At 42.9% G+C, this 22,925-nt stretch overlaps 1 protein-coding gene, 1 non-coding gene and 1 pseudogene across 4 annotated transcripts; 2 read left to right on the top strand and 1 right to left on the bottom strand.

The window, feature by feature from the left end:
- Positions 1-933: 933 nt before the first annotated feature.
- LOC118936062 (WW domain-binding protein 11-like) lies at positions 934-3,037 on the top strand (annotated as a pseudogene).
- Positions 3,038-5,646: 2,609 nt separating this feature from the next.
- On the bottom strand, positions 5,647-9,764 carry ARMCX1 (armadillo repeat containing X-linked 1). Of its 3 annotated transcripts, none has more exons than XM_036932779.2 (4): positions 9,655-9,764; positions 9,256-9,321; positions 8,681-8,840; positions 5,647-7,558 (listed from the first exon to the last, which is right to left on the bottom strand). In XM_036932779.2, exon 4 carries the CDS (start codon positions 7,418-7,420, stop codon positions 6,044-6,046), a length of 1,377 nt encoding a protein of 458 aa, XP_036788674.2. In that variant the 5' UTR covers positions 7,421-7,558; positions 8,681-8,840; positions 9,256-9,321; positions 9,655-9,764; the 3' UTR covers positions 5,647-6,043. The 3 variants fall into 3 exon arrangements, with proteins under 3 accessions (XP_036788674.2, XP_036788675.2, XP_036788676.2); XM_036932780.2 differs by having other exon boundaries at positions 8,681-8,836; XM_036932781.2 differs by having other exon boundaries at positions 8,681-8,776.
- Positions 9,765-13,032: 3,268 nt separating this feature from the next.
- Positions 13,033-13,134, top strand: LOC118936073 (U6 spliceosomal RNA). The gene has a single exon (XR_005034107.1). It is a non-coding gene; the product is annotated as a U6 spliceosomal RNA (small nuclear RNA).
- Positions 13,135-22,925: the final 9,791 nt, after the last annotated feature.

Here is a 22,925-nt window from a genome sequence, read left to right as displayed (position 1 = left end):
ACATAGTGATTATGGCTAATAATACCGTATTACATACTTGAATGTTACTCGGAGAGTAGATATTAAATGTCCTCACCACAAAACAGGAATTGTAATTATGTGACAGGAGGAAGGTGATACTAATGCTATGGTGGTAATCATTTTGCAATATATAAATGTATTAAATCAACAGAATGTACACCTTAAATTTACACAGTGTTATATATCAATTATATCTCAATATAGCTGGGGAGGAAATACCACTAGTAAATGGCAGAATGACACCTTAAAAAAAAGGTAAACCAAAAATTATCCACCCTGTCTTTTAGCTAATTAAGGGTTTCACTTTTACTGATTAACTGCTCTGTTCCAGCACTATTTTAGCACTCTACATACATTATTTCTTTTAATCATATGATGTAATGGCTCTTATTATCCTCATCTTGACAACTCATCCATCATTTTTAACACATCTTTTTTGGCCTTAATGTTTTCCTACTCAGTATGTGTTCCAAACATATCCATGTAAAACCTGCCCATTCTCCCATTCTCTCATCTTCTTGACTTCCAAGCTAGCATGTATTCAACAGTTTTCTATCCCAATAATTACATAAAAAATCAACATACAGAAGACATACAGATGGCTAACAGACCCATGAAAAGATGTTCCACATCACTAATCAACAGAGAAATGCAAATCAAAGCCACAATGAGATATTACCCCACACCAGTCAGAATGGCCACTATCCAAAAGACACAAAAGGAAGGAGCAAGAGGTTTCAAGAAGGCAGCAGCTGGGCGACTGACCAGGAGGCTGAGGTGAAGGCCCTGACATGTAAAAGAGGCTGAGAATTGTCTCCTCCCCGCTTCCCGCAGTATCAGGTGCCCAGCAGAAGTGTTTTCTGTTTTTGGGTGTTTTTTTTAATGAACAAGTGAACCATACAAGTTGTCACCATGAGATGGAGATTTACGTCATCCACTAAAAGGGAAAAATTTATGAAACCCATAGACCAAGCCCAAAATGAAGTGTGGAACAGAGAATTAAAGAACAAAAAAACAGTGCATGATGATACAAGCTGCAGTTTGGAAGATGAAGGATCCCAAACATTATCCAAGACACGGAGAAATTGGGTGCACGGAGTTTAACCCAGTAAAACAAGCAACGTTAAATGAGAAGGCTCTGAAAGACAAGCTTAAAAAGCTGTGTGAAACCTTTGACCATATTCTACAACTCTATGAAAAAGAGAACCCAGATATTTACAAGGAGTTGAGAAAGCTAGAAGTAGATTATGAACAGAAGACAGCTCAATTTAGCCAATATTTTGAGGCTGTCAAGAATGCTCAGCGTGTGCAAGTGGAGAGTATTCCTTTCCCAGATATGCCACATGCTCTTTCCAATATTTTGATCCAGGATGTTCCACTTCCTGGTGCCCAGCCACCCTCCATCTTTATGACCTTAGCCTGTGGATATCCAACTCGGGCAGTTCCTATACTTCTCGGACATGGTGTTCCACACTTGCCCCCTGGCAGAAAACCGCCTGGCCCTCCTCCTCAAGTCTTGCAAATGTATGGCCATAAAGTGGGCTTTGCAATAGATCTTCCTCCTCATTGGTGAGATGAAGACATGTTACACAATCCTGAACTTGCTCAATGGGGTCACTATGATTATGATACCAGCACCAATGAAGATGACGATTATCCTAGGGACATAGATCAAGATAAGCATGATGACAGCAACGCTGACAGATCAGACAGAGTGAGTGAAGAGGATGAATTTGTGCACTATGACGATCATGAGAGAGACAACAGTGAAGGAAACAACTCAGGTCTGAGTGTGTGGTTTGCAGGTATGCCTGGAAAATCAAGGAAGAAAAACAAGAACATGAAGGAACCAACTCCTTTTCAAGCCAAGAGGTTTCAAATGGAAGGACAGGTTATCCCTGAAGAGGGATGGGAAGTAGAGCAATTTTCTGAGGATGATGATGAAGATGATTCTGGTGATTCCAGAGCAGAAAAGTAATCACAAAAACACCATAAAGAGGAATCTCTTTCTGACCGCACATCTACTGCTTCTTCACAGCAGCAAGCTCCCCCACAGTCTGTTCATCCTTCTCAGACACAAGCACTTCCCATGCCAGGACCACCTCCTCTTGGACCTCCACCTGCTCTACGTTTGTGGCCACCTGGGCCACCTACAGGTCTTTCTCCTGGACCACCTCCAGGAGCTCCTCCATTCCTGAGACTACCTAGAATGCCAGGACTCCAAGGGCCTTTACCCTGACTTTTAGCTCCAGGACTACCACCAGGCTGACCCCCTCACACTTTCCCAGGTCTGCCTCCTGGCCCTCCTCTTTGGGGTCCTCCACCAAGGCCACCTCCCCCTGCACCTCCAGGTAGTCCTCCCCCTCCTCCGGGTATGATGGGCCCACCTTTTATGCCTCCACTTGGACCTACCCCACCTGGGCCTTTCCCACAAGCTCCCTTGCTGAACCCAGGGCTGCTTAAGTGCTCTGCCCAACTTGATTCAGTGACCCAAAGGGGATAATATGAGTATAGCCACCATTGAGAAGAAAGCTACAGCAACCATCAGTGCCAAGCCACAGATCACTAATCCCAAGGCCAAGATTTGTGCCCACTGAACAGAGGGTACATTGGGGGCAATAAAGGGGCCACTGCTACTCCCCAAAGAAAGTGAGAGGGTGATTCTGCTGTGCCTCTTGTCCCCAAACCTGGTCCATCTGTTACTGTCTCAATACAAACTAAGGATGATGTTTATGAAACTTTCATGAAAGAGATGGAAGGACTGGGACAGCTTTTGATGCCAGGACAGGTTTCTTTTCACATCAGTGGCTCAAGAAGAAACAGACTCTTATTAAACTTAGGGGAAAGAGCTACTTTCACTGTCAGGGTACTTCCTGATTTTAGTTCAAGAAGTATCCTAAAGTTTAGCCTTATTCAGAATTTACTACATATAGGAGAGGGTATTTCATTCAGAGCAAATTGGTTATTGAAGCAGTGCTGCTACAATCCATTCCCTTTCACCAACATCTTCATCTAATTCCTTCCCTTCTGTGATCAGGGAGATCTTTGTTATTTGTTTTGATGCTCCTCTTGTGTGCTGTGGGCATTGGAGTAGAGATCTCTGAAAAACCAGTGTATTTCACCCATCTTGTCTTTTGTGTTTGACTTATTTTTAATATTTTCTTGTAAATATTTTGTAATGTTTTAGTGAAATGGATGACAATGTCATTTCCTAATACAAAGCAAGATATGTGAGAAGATAATGTACAGTTCTTTGATTAAAATTATTTCCCACTGACCTAAACTTTGAGTGACTCATGGAATAAATAAATAAGTGTTCTACAGCAAAAGAAAATAAAAAGACAAGAAATAACAAGTGTTGGCAAAGATGTGAAGAAGATGGAACCCTCCTACACTGCTGGTGGGAATGTAAATTCATGCAACCACTATGGAAAATAGTGTGGAAGTTCCTCAAAAATTAAAAACAAATAACACATGACCCGGCAATTCCACTTCTGGGCATTTACCTGGAGAAATCAAAAACACTTATTTAAAATGATAAATGTGCCCCTATGTTTACTGCAGCATTACTTACTATAGCCAAGATATGGAAGCAACCAAAGTGTCCATAGACAGATGAATGGGTAAAGAAGATGTGGTACATATACACAATAGAATATTATTCAGCCATAAAAAAGAAATCCTGCCATTTGGGACAACATGGATAGACCTAAAGGGTATTATGCTGAGTGAAATAAGCCAGCAGAGAAAGACAAATACCATATGATTTCACTTACATGTGGAATCTCAAAACAAAACTAAACAATAGAGATAGACTCATAAGTACAGAGAACAATTGGTGGTTGCCAGAGGAGAGGTTGCAGGGATGGTAGGAAAAATAGGTGAAGGAGATTAAGAGTTACAAACTTCCAATTATAAAATGAGTAAATCATGAGGATGAAAAGTACAGCATAGGGAATATAGACAATTATTTTTTAACCTTTATATGGTGACAGACGGTAAGTACATCTGGTGTAGTTATTGTGGTGAGCATTTCATAATGTGTATAATTGTTGAATTACTATGTTGTACACCAGAAACTAATATAATATTGTATGCCAGCTACACCTCAAAACAAATTTTTAAATCAACATATATTACAGATAAGAAAACATAGGTAAGGAAAAATATTAATATTAAATTCATGCACTCATTATTCATAACCATTCTTATTCTGGTATATATCCTTTTAAAAGTTTTAATGCATGTAAATATTTTGTATTATTCACACATGGGATATACTATGTATATAGTCATGTCACTGGCTTTTCCACTAAACATTATCTGCCAGATTTTTTCCAAGTAAATAAGTGTAGATGTCCATTAACAGTTTCAAGAGATGCATAATGTTTCAATATGTAGACATATGCTAATTTGCTATGCTGAGTGACTATTTTGAGAAACTCAGGTCATTTCACAATTTTTCACTCTTCAAAATGGTGAGAAGAGGCACAGCTTCGTACAAGCCAATTATTCGATTATTTCTTAAGGATACACTTCTACAAGTGGAATTACTTGGTCAAAGAGCATGCACACCTTGAAGGCTTCTGAAACACATGTCCAAATGGACCTTGTACTGCTGTCTGTTCCCACCAGCACAGTTAGAGAGTGCCCCTCCCACCACACCCTCCCTACACCCTGGGGTGGAAGACAGGTGGATCTTCTCCAGTACGAATGCCAACAACACTCTCGACGGTTCCATAAAGACCCTGCCCCAACCAACCTTATAAAAGAAATGTGATAGAAGCACTAAAAATTCTCCTCTCTTCAATTATATTTTCTTATTATTTCAAAATAGTAATTAACGTATTCACTTACACTGACACCAGAGTTGGCCAAGAAGGACATTTTCCTATCAAATGTCCCAGGACCCCCAAATAAGTGTCCTTCTCTGCATGCACCCAGAATAGGTTCCAGCACTTCATCGTTCAAAGGGTCTCCCTCTCCCTTCCTCCCCTTACCACTGCCATGGCCAGCAGTGAAATACACACCATGCCTGTGTCATCTGGTACCTGGACTGGGTGGCAACTGGTGTTCCAATCTCCAGTGGCCACTCCTGCCCGCACCCCAACTCCAACCCACCCTGCACACAAATCAGCCTCATTTTCCTCTCATCTCATCATTCCTCTGATCACAAGTCTTTGGTATCTCTCACAAGTGAATGGAGTAATACGCAGATACCTCAGATTGGCAACTGGGGATCTTCCACGAATGGGGCTCAGCCCAACAGCCAGACTGTATTTCCCATCACTCCGCTGCCCCACACCGTGCACACAAAGGCAGGCACCAGTCTCTTCCTTGCTGGAGCAGGATTCCAACCTCCTCGCATGTCTCCCCACCACTCCTCCCTCCTCCGATACCCTCTGCCCTTCTCACCATTGTATGCTATCCTTCCAGCCCAGCTTACTTAAGTGTCCCCACCTCTGTAAAACTCCCTGAACACTGCTGCCTGGGGAAGTTTCTGCTGCCTCTAAGCACTAACAGGAAGCAGCTGGCCGTGATCAGAGGCTCCCGGTTTTGCTAGTATATTTTAGTTTCATACATCTTTTCTTTCCAAATTCATCATAAACTCAAGAACATGATAAATTTCTTTTTGTTAGTTAAAACACACAACTTTATTGATGAAACACAAGTCTAAGATTAACAACTGTAAACCAATACAAAAGTATAGCTTATGATTAGTTTAGTATCAGTTTAGGTAGAAGAGTAAAAATATCTTCAGTATAGGTAGCAAGATGGAATCAATAAATGTTTTCTTTGTACAAGCTCTAGTTCATTTGGCATCCTTAAAATAATCCAGCCCAAAACTAACTGTCAGAACCAGCATCACTGTTGATGACCTGTGATACTCATTATTCCAAAATAGCAGCTGAAAGGATCTCTTTGCCGTAAAAGCACAGTGAAAAACAAGCAATTTACAAAATGCATTGTTTCCAAGTGCAAACTAATAATTACCACACACTTGTTTGGGACAGATCCCCGTTTAGAGTTTGGTCAATACTTTTAGGACTTTGACTTTCACCACCAGATCATTGTGATTTGCTAATGCTTTGATTTTCTTAACACACACTCCAGATTCTTTGAATAAGAAAAACAGTGAACTTCTGCTGAATTCTTTCCTGGAAGATGCAAGCCCTTCATTTTTTATGTTGTCATTTATATTCTCAAATAGGGTGAGGATATTAAGAAGAATATCTCGGTCCCATTCTTTATTAAAGAGGGAAATCAATTCTGATGGTACTTTACAACTGACCAGCTCTCTTGTCATGGCTGGATTTTCAGTAAAGTTTATAATTAGTTTCATAATCTGAATCTTGGTGAAGTAATTTCCCAGGAATAACAAAGCAAAAAAATCTGGAAAAGAATAGGAAAGCAAATGTTGATAATCATTAGTCACAGTCATGTTGGTTAACAGTCTTAGTCCAGCCATCTGCACAGCTGAGTCCAGGCGACAGATCATAGTGTCATCACACACTTGACTGATATACGTCTTAATCTTGCCCTGATTTTCAGCATTTACACTCAAGTTATTGAGAGCATTGTAAGCCTTTTCCCTAATAATGGGATCTTTCGTTTTAATCATTTTTGCAATAATTGGGAGACCACCCAATTCACGAATGGCATTTTGGTTAAATGAATATGCTGCATTGTTACCCAGAGTGACCAAGGCTATTTCTTGAATAAAAGGATCATTTGATCGTTCCAGGATGTTAAGGACCTTCTGAAGGTCAGTAGCACCCAGAATATCATCAATTTTGTAGGGAAAGTTGAACTTGCCCCTACGAACAGGCCAAGCTGTAGCTGGAGTCCTTGTGCTCTTACCTCGGGCCCTTCCCTTGGGTTTTCCACTTGCCCTGCTCCCAGCCCTAGCCCCACTCCTGGTGGGGTGGCAGCCTCCACCCCTGCCTCCTGGGCAGGGTAAACTTGGTGCAAGGATCCTGGTGGCAGAGATGATACCCAACCTGGCTCCTCTGCCTGCCTTTGCACTTGCCTGTTCCTTCAGGGTGCTGAAAAGGGCCTTAGCCTTGGCCTCTAGGCCACCTCCACTCTGGGCCCTGGAGTGGGCCTCCATCTTTACATCTGAACCGGTCTTGCGTTCCACGCCCACTTCAGCCTTGACCTCCGAGTCACCCTGAAGTCTGGCTCCAGCACCTGCCCCAACATTAGCCTTAGCTCCTTTCCCAGTATCGACCCCGGCCTCTGCAATATCACTATATTCCTCCTCATCCTGGTCATCATCCTCATCCCAGATTTTCTCACTTTCATCTCTTCCCCAGGCCAGTCTGTACACGCAGTAGCAGGCACCAGCCCCGATTACCACACCAGCAGCCACACAGCCAGCTTCCCTAGTGCGGCCCATGCTGGGGTGGGTGTCTGAACCAAATTCTTAACCCAGGCTGAGTGGCCTTGCTCTGGCTCAGTGGTGCGCTCCAGCGTCGGCGGTGGAGTCTTCAGCTACAGCAGGCAGCCTCTGCTGCAGATGCACATACAAAGGAACCTAGGAATGAAGGAAAGATTTGAGGCTTCAGTCTCCTCCTTTTGGACCTTTGCATGCAGACAGACTAAACTACAGACCAAGAAACAGACAGAGTCATGGGAGGGACTCAGGGCTAGATCACTGATTTCCTTGCCTATATCAGTAATATACTTTTGAAAATTGTCCCTACCTCCAGATCCTCCAACTTCAAGGTCAGCCACCCCAACCTGGTATGTTAAATTTAAGGTATCTAATCAGTTCCCTATCTTCCTACCCCTCCAGATGTTCTGGGAGCAGTGGCACCCCCACACCCCCCCCACAGGTCCAGGCCTGGAAGTGCGCTGTGTCCTGTATACAAAGAGATGGGGAGGAGGCTGGTGAGTGTTCAGGGGACAGATGTCCTTGGACAGGACACACATCCCTCTTCTGAATCCCTGGCCCTCCTTCTGCATAGCCCAATATTTTTTCCCATCTTCCATTGTGTTCCACTCCTCACATGGCTTTGGCTTTGAAACTCATCCTCTCCCTGCCCTGCCTCCTCTGATCTCCTCCAATCCTCCACCCACCAACCCCCAGCCACTTCCTCCAAACCTGGCGCCACAGCCCCTTCCCTGTAACAAAATGCATGATGGTGGAATGTCTAGAAGCCAGCCAGCCATACACTGCACAAAGGACTGGAACTCTGCCTTGCCTCAGCGACCCCCCTCACCCCCCGCCTGCCATCCGCAGAGGTACCAGGTCACTCCTCTTCCCATCCATTATACCAACTTCAACTGCTCAGGAGCAATTTCCTTCCTCCCTCATCTCCGCTTCCTCCTCCACCAAACCTAAGAACTGACAACTCTGGACTGAGTGCTTGATGAACGGGCCAACACCAAGGACACTGTACCTCAAGGAGTAATTTGGAGCAAGGTCTCCTCCCCATCTCCACCCCAGGACTCTCGTGACACCTCACCCTTCCAGTCACTTCCTTCCCGATTGGGTACCTGCACAACACTTTCTTTTGCAAGCTCCAAAATTGTATAGAGAGGGGCTCGGGAGGGGGATGAGGAGAAGGTCCACGGGTCCACGCGAGTTCGTGATATCCACAATGCTCCAGCCCAGGGCTCCCCAAATAGTGCCCCCACCCTCACTCTTACTTACTGGTTTCTGGACAATCTTCCTCTCCTTCCTGACTCAAGGGGTGAAACGGCCTCCAGGCGCAAGATCCACAGACACAGGCCAAAGGCGGACAGATGGCTGGGCAGACAGAACAGCACTTCGGAGAGTCTCAATACCAGTTTTTCCAAATTCAAGGTCCTGGCTGCCAAATGGATTTCTCCTTTTGGGCTCCCACCCTTCCCCGCTTCTCAGGACTCTGCTGACCTCAGCCGTCTTACATACAGCACGGCCTCCCTATCTCCCTCCGCCCCGTCCCCTTTCCCAGGTCCCTAACCCCAGCGGGCGGCCATTTTCCCAGCAAAAAACCACACCCCCTTCAAACCTCTGGAAAGAGGGGAGGTGGGGCAAGGGGGGTAGGAAAACGAGAGGAGCGAAACTTGACCCCTCTTCGCGAAGTCCCCCACTGATACCCATTTCCCCTGCAGGCGCTGTCACATCGTTTTTCCTACATAAAATAGCACGGAGATAGCAGGAGAGTCAAAAATGAGCCCAAGGCAAGGACCTCAGCCATCCCCGCCCTTCAGCGAGCCGCGGGGCACTCCCACCTTTACACTGACCTGCAGGGTTTCGGGGCAGTTTCTTTATTCCTTTGCTCCGAGCGGTACAGCGCCCTACTGAAAGACCTGGGGAATGACAGACAGACGCGCAGCCCCAATATTCTGGCTTGGTAGGTGGACCAGCACACAAGACACATGTCCTAATATCTGCCTTAACCGCTTAAAGGCCCTGGATACCAAAGGTTTCGGGTTTCCCCCCTTCCGGTCGGGGGTCTCCCCTGGATTCAGTCTCCCAAAGTCCACCATTTTTATTCTTGGAAGGGCTGGGGATAGTGCAAGTGTGTGAGGAAAGCAAGCTTTGTCCCTCTTTGGTCTCCACCCTCCGCCACCCACACCGCAGGGACACCCGAGGCTGTGCCCATCCACCCACAACAGCCCTGCTGGGATCACTGCAGTTACCTCCTCCTCTTTCCCTGGCCGCTGGCCCTCCCGCCCTCAAGGCAATAGGGAGATGGCAACCGGACCAAACGAAGACGTCTGCACACGTCGGCTCCTGCTCACGTGAGGGCCACGTCACCCGTGAGCTCAGGACCCCGATTACCACTCCCACCAGCAGTGCGGCAGGAGCCGGCCCACCCCTTTCCTTCCCCACCACATCAGGTCCTGCCACTCATTTTCCTCTGCCAATCCCAGAGCCAGGACAGCTTCTCCTTGTACTTGGAATTTCCCTTTCTTTGGTTAAATTGGAGAGACTGCATCTGCTCCCAGGTCCATTAGTCTTTTCTTCCTCTTTGAGGAATAGCTTTTTCCCTTCTCTACTCCCTGTCCAACTGCTTCTTCCTTCACATCCCCCCAAGCCATGAAAGTCCAACATTTCCCCTGCACCTCTATAGGAAATGGGGGGAAAGATCTCAGAAAAAGATAAAGGTGGGAGTGTCTTACTCTGTTAAACTTTAGTGTTCCTTCTTAAAATCCGCAATGCACTACTTTTATATTGAGAAAATAAAATGGTGCTGTTTTCACTTGAGTGAAGAAGAATTTAAGCGAGAGGGGAAAACTCAAAGGACCTCATTAACTTCATTATATTTATTTATAACACAAGGAAAAGGTTTCTATTGCTTATAGCCAAATAGCTTTCAAGGCATACTAACCTGTTTTAAAATAAAAAACTGAAATGTTTTCACATGACCTATGAATTAGTCCACATGATGCCGGGGTTCTTGTTTGTGGAGTCGAAGAATGAACTTAGCAAACAGTCAAGGCAGGAGAGCAAGGTACAGGCTTTTATTTAGAAATAAAGTGAGAGGAAAGAGCTCCTGGCTCATGCCAGGAGGGGACAAGAGAGCCCAAGGTGGTGCGTTTGTCCAGGGGATTTATAGGCAGTTGAGGATTTTTGGGAACTGAGGGCTTAGGGTGTGGACTTGTACCACCTGCCCTGCCCTGCCCTCAAGGTGGGCTGGGTTATTGTCTGTTCACTAGGGCTCTTTACAGTGAAGTCACAGGTTATGCTGAGATACCCTTGCAGAACACTCAAACTTTCCAGGCCAAGTTGCTCCTGGCCTTTTGACCTTTCACTGATCTCACTGAAGATGTCTATATTCCAAGTCTAGTATCTTTACCCTAGAGAATTAGTGTGACCTTGATTTTACATAATGCTGAACACAGAGTTTCGATAGGGACTTTACATTGTTACATTGCTTTGACTGTAAATATCTTGCCTTACTTTTTCTGGAGGCCCTCACCCTACTCTGTCTAAGCCCATGGTCCCTGTCTCACACAGACAAATGACTAGTCGTCTAATCCTGACCATTTCTGCAAATGAACAATTACTTGTTCTATTTTTGGATCAACTTACAATTTGATAAAACAAAAGCAACACAATCCTGACTTATTTGATTAAATAAAGACATGTATTTAATGTCCCAAAGTCTTGGCTGACTGCTGTGTGAACCAGCTGTGATTTGATGACTGTTCTGAGCACCTGCCCTGAATTAGATTCCTGTCCACTAAAGCAGAGGCAGCTGAGGGTGTGAGGGATGCAGAAATGGTCAGACCCTCCCTGCTTTGTCAAGAAGAGAGGAAGGAAGGTGCTGCCCCTTTTCCCCTTCCCATATTCCAGAGCCTCTCATCCCCTGCATCAGGCACCTAACTCTGTCGCTCACTCCAGAAGTATACATGGACAGGTGACCAAGGTGGTAAATGCCACTTTTAGTCAGGTGGCCAACCGGCCAATGCCTTTGGCTTCTTCCCTCCCTCAGAGGTAACTGGGGAGGACAGAAGGGATTGGTGCCCCCACCTTCCCCTGCAGCTGTGGGCTTCCATGAAGCCTGGAGGAGTGGCTGCTGGGGGGAGCACCCAGGTCTGCATGCTCTGCCCTCCTGCATGTTGCCGCATTAATGGTGCTCCTGACACTGCTGCTACCACCTGGCCTGAGAGGTGCAACCTGCTGGGCTTCTCTCCTCTGGCCTCCTTCCTTCAGGGCAGCCAGGGAGAGCCAAACCTTGCAGTGAGGTCCCTGCCTGCAGCCCACACCCACCTTGGTGCCTCCTTATCTGAATGTCTGCTCACACCCAAGGGACTCTCCCCTCTGACCGTACTGATTAACCTAGAGCAGGCATTCTCAGCTGGCCACCTCTGTGGTCTACCTGAAATGGTATAAAGTTACACACATACATATGTTCATTTTTATAGAGAGGGGGTCATAGTTATCATCAGATTCTCATAGGCATCTATGACTTAAAAAAAAATAAGAACTACTCACCTCGTAAAAAAAGATACACCTTCTCAGTAGAAATCAATCTTTCTCTCTTTCTCATTATACACACTCCTTATTTTTTAAATGTGCAAACAGTGCAAAAATGTATGAAGCAGAATGTAAAAGCGCCCTTCAATGCCTACTCACCACCAGTCACTTTTAACAATTTCCGCCTTTAGTCATGCAAGTACAAAGAATATATGAATGCATATGTGTCATGTTCCAAGTTGAACAATATATAGAACAAGACCATTGACATTTAGTGACATAAAATGCAATGAATCTGCACTTTCATTTGAGAACTGACTGACTTTTTAAAAAATTGAGCCTTTCTATGCATATCAACTTCTGTGATCTCAAATTTTACATTTCTTCAGGTAGGTCATACTTATTACCTGTTAAGTTTATTCCTAGGTATTTTATTGTTTTGTTGCCTTTAGGGATGACATTCCTTTTGTGATTATATTTCCTACCAGGTTATTGCCTCTCTAAAGAAAAATTATTAAAATATATTTATTTTTAGTGGCCTTTCTTAATATTTTTGCTACCTTTGTATGCATACTTAATTGTTAGATATGCATATCTAGTTGCTACCTTTGTATGCATACTTAATAGATATGCATACATAATTGTCTACAAATTATGATATCTTATTTCTTCTTTTCCAATACTTCTATCTCTTATTCTTTCATTTTCTGGATGTACTGCATTGACCAGAACCTCCATGTTGAATAATAGTGGTAATTGAGGGTCTCCTGATCATTTTCTTGAAGTAAATGGGAATGCCCTTAATGTTTTACCATTTAGTGTGACATTAGCTGTTTGTTTCTGATGTGTTCTTCGTCTGTGTTTGTGTGATTGATGGCAGGGGCCGGGGAGTGGGAGGCGTGCCTGAAACCTGCACTTTCATAACTCTTTACGTAAGACTGAGAAAAGGCAGTTGTCCACATCATAATACTGGGAGGAGGAGGGGATGAAGGAGAGCTACCACAAGTGCTGTGCTTTTTTGTGACTATGTTGGTAAGCAAAGACAGACACTGACTCACTGACTCTGCTCTCAGCGGAAACAAGACCTCAATGAAGTGCTTGCCTTGGCAGCACAAATACAAAATTGGAATATACAGAGATTAGCATGGCCCCTGCTCAAGGATGACATGCAAATTCATGAAGCATCCCATATTTTGTGCAGTTCCCAGTGTCCTGACACCTTTAGAGAAAAAAAAAGACCTCAGTGAAATAATCACATATGCATACAAACTGAAAAATCTGTGACAGAAAGAAGTACTGTTAATATAGTAAATGAACTGGTAGAGTCTGGAGATCAGGGAAGGCTGCCTTGAGGTGAGATGGGGAGTGAAACTTTGAGCTGAGATGAAGGAAAGCAGGTGTTAACTAGGAAAAGAGGGGAGCAGAAAATGAAAGTGTTCATATTCTCCACTCTTCTGATAACCACTGTGATAACCAATCTTCCTCAATCCTAGGATAAATCCTGTGACAACCACTGCTAACTTTTCAACTGACTCTCCAGGTTTTGTTGTTGTTTTATATATATATGTACATATCAAATAGATAAATAGATGGATATAGATAGATTAAATGTGTGAGTGTATGTAAGTATCTTTTAAAAATAATTTGGGATTGTACTATGCAAACTATTTTTCACCTAATATGTTGTATACATTATTTTATCAGATACAGTAATATTCTGTAGTGTAGATTTACCAAAATTCAACCAACTTATCACTGATTGATATTTAGTCTCTTCCCAATCTTTGTCTATTGTAAAAATTCTACAATGGAGATCTTTGTACACATACATTTTGACAATTGTGGCATATTTCTTTAGGATAAATTCCTAGAAGTGAAGTCATTGGGTCAAAGTAGATATTCATTTTAAATTTTATCCATGGTGCCAATTTTCACCTCTTAAATTTTGATATATACAGTATTGTGCTCCAAAAAATTTCAATTTCTTTAATCATAAATGAGATTAAGCATCTTCTCAAGATTTCTTAACCATTTGTATTTCTATTTCCATGAAATGCCTTTCCCCATTTTTCCAGTAGGTTTTTCATCTTTTTCTTATTAATATAAAAGAACTTTCTAGAAATTAAGAAATGAGCTCTTTGACTATCATAGTGTTATAAATGTTTTCCCAGTTTATACTTTTCTTTGGACTTCTGCTATATGGAATTTGTTAATATCAATAATACAAAATTTATAGATTTTTTCTTTACATTTTTGGGGTTTGGTGTCCTGCTTAGGGAGACGTGTATTTTCTCCAAATTTTTAATGTGTGTTTTTTAGTACTTAAATATTTGGTCTATACAGATTTTTTTTGGTCACATTGCCTTTATTATCAGTAAGACATCAGTGATTTTACCTACCACTACTTTTGTAATATTCATATAAATGTCAATATAGTGAAAATCTCACTTATTATAAATACATTTTTCCAATTTATTGAGGACATGGAATTATTTTTTCCAAACAGTTACCAAATTTTCCTAATACCAATTATCAAATAATTCCTTTTTAGCTTGCTGATTTAAAATGCCACCATTATTGTAAGCTAAATACATTTTGATCTATTTCTTGATTCTCTATTGTTTCAATCAATGTTTTCCTTTCTGTGTATCAAACTGTTCTAATTATAGTACTTCATGATGTTTTAATATCTGTGAGGGTAAGGCCTCTCTAATTACTCTTCTTTTTCATAATTTGCCTGCCTATTTACATGAGTTTATTTAGAGACAAAATGTATTATTTTGTTATATTCCCTTTAAAATCCTGGTTTTAATTTCTATTTGGATTACATTTAATATGTAAATTAGTTGAGGAATAATTTACATTTTTACAAGAATATCTTGCCACTTCAGACCAGTTAGAATGGCTATTATCAAAAAGATAAGAGGATGTTCCTCGTGTAATTATAGATTAATGATACCAAAAAAAAAAGATAGGAGGGAACAAGTATCTTTAAGGATGTACAGAAAAGTAAAGCCTTCTGCACTGTTGGTGGGAAAGTAAATTGGTGCAGCCACTATGTAAATCAGTCTGAAAATACCTTAAAAAAATTAAAATGGAACTATTATATCCAGCAATCCCAATTCTAGGCACATTTCTGAAGAAAATGAAATCGTACATAATATAATCATATAATACATATCAGACATAATATAATCATATAATACATATATACATACACACACAGAATATTATTCATCCATAAAAAAAGAAGGAAATCCTGCCATTCATGACAATATGGATGCAACCTGGTCATTATGCTAAGTAAAATAAGTTGGACAAAGACAAATACTGTATGACATCACTTATATGTGAAATCCAAAAAAGCCAAACTCATAGAAACTGGGAGCAGATTGGTGGTGGCCAGGTGCAACTATAAATTATCAATAAATGCTTGTTGAATGAATAAATTTGCCTTGTAGTTTTTTTGTTAAGTTTATTCTTAGGTAGCTTACCTTTTCCCATGGCTACTGTAAGTTGAATCTTTTCTTTAACTTATATTTTCTGTTTATTGTTTTTATATATGAAAGTGATTGGTTTTTGCACTTTGATTGTATAACCAGCCTCTTTATGGAGTTTCTTAAGTTTCAAATAGGTTTTAGTTCCTCAAAACTAAACAAATTATCTCAGATTTGTTTCTTTTGCAGTAGTGGGAATCCTGTCTCCGCCTTTCCAATATTAATATCACATTTCTTTTTTGGATAATTGCATTAACTGGTACTTCCAGAATAATGTTAAATAATTGTGAGAAAACTGGCATCCTTGTCTTTTTCCTAACTTTATGGGGATGTTCCTAGTGTTTATCCCCCAAGCATCAAGGACTTTTTGTTAGAAATGTATATATTTTAATCATGAAAAGTATCCACCTAGTTTTACTCCAGTAAGTTTTATTCAGAAGATATCTGGCTTCAAGTACAATTTAATTAAGATTATGGTTTCATTTTTTTCTACAATTCTCTCTGCTGTGCCCTTCCTTACATGTAAGCTTCATCCTCAAGTTGGCCATTCTAATGGAACCAAAATATCTACAATTTTCTAGGCCTTACAGCAGCACATCTTTATCAGTCAGGGTCCTTTACATCAGCACGTCTTTGTCATTAGGAAAAAGATGCTGACTGAGATGGTTGAAGAAATTGAATTTAGGGGTACTCAAAGAGGTACATGCAAGGTTAAGAGACCAAACGGGAGTTTGAGGCACCCAGAGACAAGGACTAGCAGGAAGCTGTTACCCAAGGTCTAAAAAGGCAAGAGGAAGAAGAGTATTACTGGAGCCTAGTGAGAGCTAGAGCCATGGAGGAGGGACCTTCTGACAGGAGATAAAGTCTTGGTCTATCACTGCCAATAAAATATAGCTGAAATCAGGTAGAGAGCAGTGCAGTCAACTATAGGTGAGGGCTCCTGGGTGATCATAAGCCATACTGCCCACAACTCTGCCCACTGACTGCTCTTCCCTTCACCATCTTCCATCCATATTGTCTCAGTCTTGGATGGAAAGCTACAGCCCTCCATTTTGGGGGCTGCCCATGGCTGGAGCAATCTGTGCACCATGCATCTTTGGGTGTAAGGGCTTTTCCCTCCTGATAAGAACTCTCTGCTACTAGTGGCTCTATGGTAAATTCCTCCTGCCTTTCACTAGTATATGTCACTGGCCCCAATAAGCATTGGAGTTCTTCACTCAAGGGTCTAGTAGAGAGGGTGTGACACTGCTGTAAATATGGTCCCCATTTGGCCAGTGTAGGCATCTGTGCCACACCACTCTGTGATCTTTGGGTCAAGTCTCACACCCACCCCATGATGCGATAGGTGGTTGTTACCTTGGTCAGAGCTGTTCTGGTGATGGGCTCCATAGCCAGCAAGGCATGGTACACAGAAGCCAGTTGCATCTCCGTCAAGGGGTACTGGGCCTCAGCTTCTTTCCAGAGCTGGAACCAGGATCTAATAGGTTGGCGGGTGGTTTCAAGCTGCTTCCAGAGGCCCCATCCATAACCATCTTCGGTTACATGAACATCTAGCTCACAGGGCTTTCATGGGCTCATTATACTCAAGGCCTGCATGGCCTTGACTGCTCACTTAGCGGTGATAAAGGCAGCTGCACATGTTTCATCCTAGTCCCACCTGATGCCTTTATACCACCTGAACCGGTATAAGGGCTTCAGAATTTGTGCTATGTGTTGGATAAACTCCCTCCAGTAGCCCCAAAGACCCCCAAACTCTTGTAATACTGCCACAGTGGTAGGGATAGGGAAAGCCTGGACTTAATGACTGCTTCCAGGATAACTTTAGTCTTACCCAACCACACAACCCCCAAGAACTTGACTGACAAACCAGGTCCCTGAACCTTGGTGCTGTTCACAGCCCATCCTTTCTCCTGTAGAGGTTGCCGCAGTCTAGGAACTGCACCTCCTAAATCTGCAATAGAATCAGATGTGAGCATAATGTCATCAACATATTGATACAGCCACATCATTGGCAGTTTCTCCTATGCTGCCAAGTCCTGGGCTACAAGTCCATGACAAATGGTGGGATTGTGGAGGTACCCCTGGGGAAGGACAGCGAACATCCACTGCCAGCCTTCGCACATGAAGGCAAACTGTTCCTGACTTTCCTGTGCTATGTCAGTAGAGAAGAAAGCATTAGCAAGGTCCGCTACATAATGATACCTCCCTACTTCATGACTGAGGGTGTCCATAAGGGCTGCTATAGAGGGGACAGCAGCATGCAAAGGGGGTGTGATTTTGTTCAATTCTCTGTAATTCACACTCATACACCAGGAGCTGTCTGGCTTTTTCACTGGCTACACCGGGGATTAAAGAACTATGAGTGGGCTTTATGATGTCCACCTTCTCCTGTAGAGTTCCTACAGAGTTTCTACAATTTCTTTATGCCCCCCAGGCAATTTATATTGCTTAGTATTCACCTGCTGAAGTACAGGCAGAGCTACAGGCAGGTGCTTAGCATGTTCCCTCAGAACTTCCCTTACCACAGATATCCTCAGACTGAATTCACCTGCAGTGGTCTGTAAGAACAGGCCCTGCAGGATATCAACCCCAAAAATATTTTCAGGGATGGGAGAAATGTACACAGTATACTCCTTTGGGGGTAAACGCCCTATCCCCAGTGGGATTTGGACTTTCTTCACTCTAATTGCCTTACCCCCATAGCCATCTATCACAGCAGGGGTCCCAGGAAAACACTCAGGTTTGCCATAATTCAGAGAACATTCAGATCCTGTGTCCACCAGCGCCAGGACACATTGGACATTCACTGAGGACCAATGAATTGCTAATTCTACATGTGGCTTCCAGTTCCCATCATGTCCCCCAAGGTGGGGACCTTGACCCTCCTCCTCAGTGAAACCACAATGTCCAACCACTTTCCTGTGGGGGTGGGAGCCCAGGCGGGGTCTGAGTACTCTCCCCCAGGAAGTCCTGCAGATACATGGGCTAGACATGAGGCTTTGCCTCTGGCTTCTGTGTTTTGGTCCTCAGCAGCTGGAACCACTGCTCTGGCTTTAATTGGTGCCACAGCTCTAGCAAGATTCTATTGGCTGGCCATCAAATTTTTTTTCACTACCCCTGCCTTTATCAAATCAACCCACATCTGGGTCCTTGAGACCCTCATGGAGCCCTTTGAACCTGTCCTTTCAGTAGTAGACTGTATTTCCTGCACTCATTATTTCAGCCTCCCCCAGATCTGCTGTAGTATGTGTAACCTCACTGTTGGGTTGCCCTATGTGAGGGGCAAGAATAGTCACTAAGGACCCAAAGAGGGATGCAGAAACTGTATGGAGCACCAGGTTTCTCATCCCCACAGTGAACAACTCCTCATTGGGGCCCTGACTGTTCATATTATAGATGATATTTTTCATGCCCAACTACCATATAACCTGCTGGAGCTCTGCATACATTTTCCAGCTAGTAGGTAAGTATGGTTCATCACCCTGATTACGCCAAACTGCCCTGATGGCTGCTGTCAGCCAATCCAGAAGTGCCTGATTCCCTCAGGTGTGACGGGCACTTTGCAACCACTGCCAGAGGGAAGGGTGAGTCGTCGGGGAAGCCAGTCTGCCCATTTCAGAATCCAACATAACAATGTTCTCCACCCGCATATCCCAGAGACACAAAAGCCATATCAACAGAGGTTCCAATGGCTTCTGCCAAAACGAAGTGCTTAAATCCACCAGTTCAGCCTCAGTATAGAGGCAGAGCATGGAGTGCTCCAAAACCTAGGGAGGGGCTGCTCCTCTCCCTGAGGAACCTATGGTTGCTGTGTCTATTTTCTTAACAAGCAGGGTGGGCTTTCAATATGAGAGGGGCTGGTGCCTCAGACAGTGGCCTTGGCAACAGTTCCACCCTTGGCCCCAACCCCTCATCCCCCCCTGGCTCCTCTTCCCCTGATGTCTCCTCTACCATTTCTGGGGCTGATGGCACCACCTCTTCCTTCACCTTCCCCATGTCCTCTTACAGTTCACATTTTTCTGCTGCTTTGTCCCGAGCCACTATCATGTCTCTCAGCAGCGTGATCTTGGTTTTCAACAGCTTTTGTTCCCTTTTCAGAGCACCCCACAACTCATATTCCTGTTCTAACACTTGGCACTGAAGGGCATCTCTTCCCTTAGTAACCTTTTCTAATGCCACAAGAAAACTTACCCCACATTTCCTGCTGCCTTGTGCCTGACTTGGTCCCCCTAAGGAGTCCCTGATTTTGCAGAGGGACAACTCCACTGCCTCTGGCATCCCCATCCTTCCCCAATTCTGGGGAGTGGTCCACTCCTCTAGGAGGCACCTTACCCCAAAGCAAATCTTCACTGCGGAATCTCTGGGGAAATCTCCACCATCCCTAGGAAGGTCCAAGGGGATTTTCCCACCATCTATAAGAGCATCCCACCAAAACATCACACCCATGAGGACAGATTTTGGGTTCACATAGATCCTGTTCACTGGATTTTCTGCCAGATGTAGCTCTGGGAGGGAACCAGGGCAGGTTTCCTATGAACCAGTGAAACTGAAGTAAGTCAAGGGAAAGGGCATACTGGGAGAGAGAGTTTTTACTGTTTAGAGCTTGCTCAGAATCGGTAGCAAGCTCCCATCTGTCTGTCCTCTCCAGTCACAGTGTGCACTCTCCTTCCCTGCCATTCCCCGATGGGAAGAACTTCATGAGCCAGTCCTTGTTGACTGTTAAACACCATACCAATTATATACCAGGGGGGAGGAGAGAATGGCCATTTTTTCTCCACCCCTTGCCCTACTCTGCAATGGTAAACACCCATTGATATATAAATGGACTAAGACTAAGTGGGAGATTCTGGAAATTCTGCCCTTTATCTCACACTGATACAGTTCCCCTCTGAAACTGGTCATAAGGCCAAAGTCAATAATTATAACTTCATTATTATATTATCTATTTCATATTCCCATCAGCTGGCCAAAGCCCTTTTTCTGATGTAGTGACTCTAACCTTCAATCCTGTCTTTATTGGATTTCTGCACTTTCCCATTGACCAATTATACACCAATTATATATCTATGGGGCGAGTGAATACTGAGATGTGCTCCAGTGATTATCCCTGAGTTCCAAGCATTCTTCTTGTTCTCATTGTATAGAAACAACCATATTTCCCCTTGGTAATGGGATTCAATCACTTCAGCCAGTAGAGTCACCTCTTTCTCTGCCTGTCAGTTCAACAGCATGAGGAGACCAATAATGGCCAGGGTACAGTTCCAGTTTTCAATCTAATGGGACAATGGCTTTATTCCCTGGTGGAAGCATTCATCCCTTGGAAAAATAGAATCTCCAAAGCTGCTGAGTCCAATGCTGTGGAAAGAAAAAACATATATATTTCTTTTGGGTTAATTGGTATAATAGTGAGAGGGGTCACTTCCTCCTCCAACCCTTCATTCCAGGACCATGTATCCTCACTATGAGGAAAAGAGCACCATATATTGATCACTGTTTTAAAGCAGCTATTGTATTCTCTCCCAACCTGGAACAGCTGATCCCTATGGAACAGACATAACTAAGTCTTCAGTATGTCATTTACTTTTCTATCAGGCAAGCTGCTTCTGTATGATGGCGTAAGTGATGAAGACAAGTGAATTTTTGGATATAACTCTGTTACTGTACTTCATCTACCATTAAATGATTTCCTTGGTCAGATATAATGTTGTATAGGATACCCTGATGATATTAAGGCACTCTGAAAGTCCATAGATGGTAGCACCTACAGAATAATTGTGAGCAGAGAAGGAAATGTGTGTCTGGAATACATACTTATGTCCATGAGGAAAATTTCTGTTCTCACCATGATGAAAGGTATCCCATATAATAATCTTACCATCCATAGGGCTGAGAGGTAACCCCAGGGAATAATACCTTATTGTATTGAATGGTTAAGCATTATCTTATTTTGTTGTAGGTTGGGTACCTAGCAGTGTTAGTATAAGAACAGTCTTGGTAAGTAGAAGTCCATGTTGTTAAGCCCATGTACAGCCTCTATAACATTGATGCTAATCTAACAAAGATAGCACAGAGAAAAAAGGGACAATTATTATTATTCCATTCTTTTACTACAGTGCTAGATTGAATTTACTAATATTTTATTGGATTTTTACATCTATCTTTATAAGTTAGGTTGACCTGGTTTACTTTTTTAGTTCTAGTCTTCTTTGTTTGGGTATAAGTCTTATAAATCTTACAGAATTACTGGGTAGATTTACACTTTTTCCTATGCTCTGGAACACTTTAAATTTATATAAAAATTATTGGATACTTGATGATTGTTGTGGTAGGAAGAACAATGTCCCCTCAAAGATGTCTACATATTGAACTTGTGACTATGTTACTTTATATGGGAAAAGGAAACTTGCAGATATGATAGTTAAGAATATGGAGATAGGTAGATTATCCTGGATTGGCTGAGTGGGCCCAGTATAATCACAAGGGCCTTATAAGTGAAACAGAGAGGCAGAAGAGTCAAAGAAGATGTGATGATAGAATTGGAGATCAGAGTGAGATGGACAATGAGTTAAAGAATGTGGCAGCCTCCAGAAGCTAGAAAAGGCAAGGGAATGGACTCTCCACTAGAGGATCCAGAGGGAACACAGCTCTGATGAGTTTGTAGTCATTTACTACAGCAGCAACAGGAAACTAATACAATGTTGTTGTTGTTGCTTAAAAGAACAGAAGACAAAGTCTTTTATATTTACCCAGACACTTACCATTTCTATTGCTTCTCCTTCACTCCTGAATTCCAGATTTCCATCAAGTATCATTTCCTTTTAGCCTGAAGAGATTCCTTTGACATTTCTTGTACAGCATGTCTGCTGGCAACAAATTATCTGGGTTTTCCTTCATCTGAAAACATCTTTATTTCATCTTCATTCCTGAAGTATATGGTTGCAGAATATGGAATTATGGGGTGACAATTCTTTTCCTTCAACATTTTTTAAATGTTCCACTGTCTTCTGGCCTTCATTGTTTGTGAGAAGAAAACCACGGTCTTTCATATTGTTGTTCCCGTATAGGTAATGTGTTTTCCAAAGGCTATTTTCAAGGTTTATTGTTATTATTATTAATTTTGGTATCCTTAATCTACAATTACATGAGGAACATCATGTATACTAGAGACCCCCCATCACCAAGTCCCCCCCACATACCCGATTACAGTCTCTGTCCATCAGTGTAGTAATATGCTATACAGTCACTACTTGTCTTCTCTGTGTTGTACAGCCCTCCCCGTGCCCCCCTCCATATTACACATGCTAATCATAATGCCCCCTTTCCTTTTCCCTCCCACTTAGTCCTCCCTTCCCACCCATCATCCACAGTCCCTTTCTCTTTGATAACTGTTAGTCCATTCTTGGGTTCTGTGAGTCTGCTGCTGTTTTGGTCCTTCAGTTTTCTCTTTGTTCTTATACTCCACAGATGAGTGAAATCATCTGATACTTGTC

Source organism: Manis pentadactyla, chromosome X (genome assembly GCF_030020395.1).
Source record: "Manis pentadactyla isolate mManPen7 chromosome X, mManPen7.hap1, whole genome shotgun sequence".
In the NCBI taxonomy this organism is placed as follows: domain Eukaryota; kingdom Metazoa; phylum Chordata; class Mammalia; order Pholidota; family Manidae; genus Manis; species Manis pentadactyla.
The sequence above is the reverse complement of the archived record's forward strand: the minus strand, read 5'-3'. Positions and strand labels throughout refer to the sequence as shown.

What these genes read in the sequence shown, in the direction of transcription:
- ARMCX1 (XM_036932779.2), bottom strand. Translation starts at nt 7,420, where the DNA reads ATGGGCCGCACTAGGGAAGCTGGCTGTGTGGCTGCTGGTGTGGTAATC.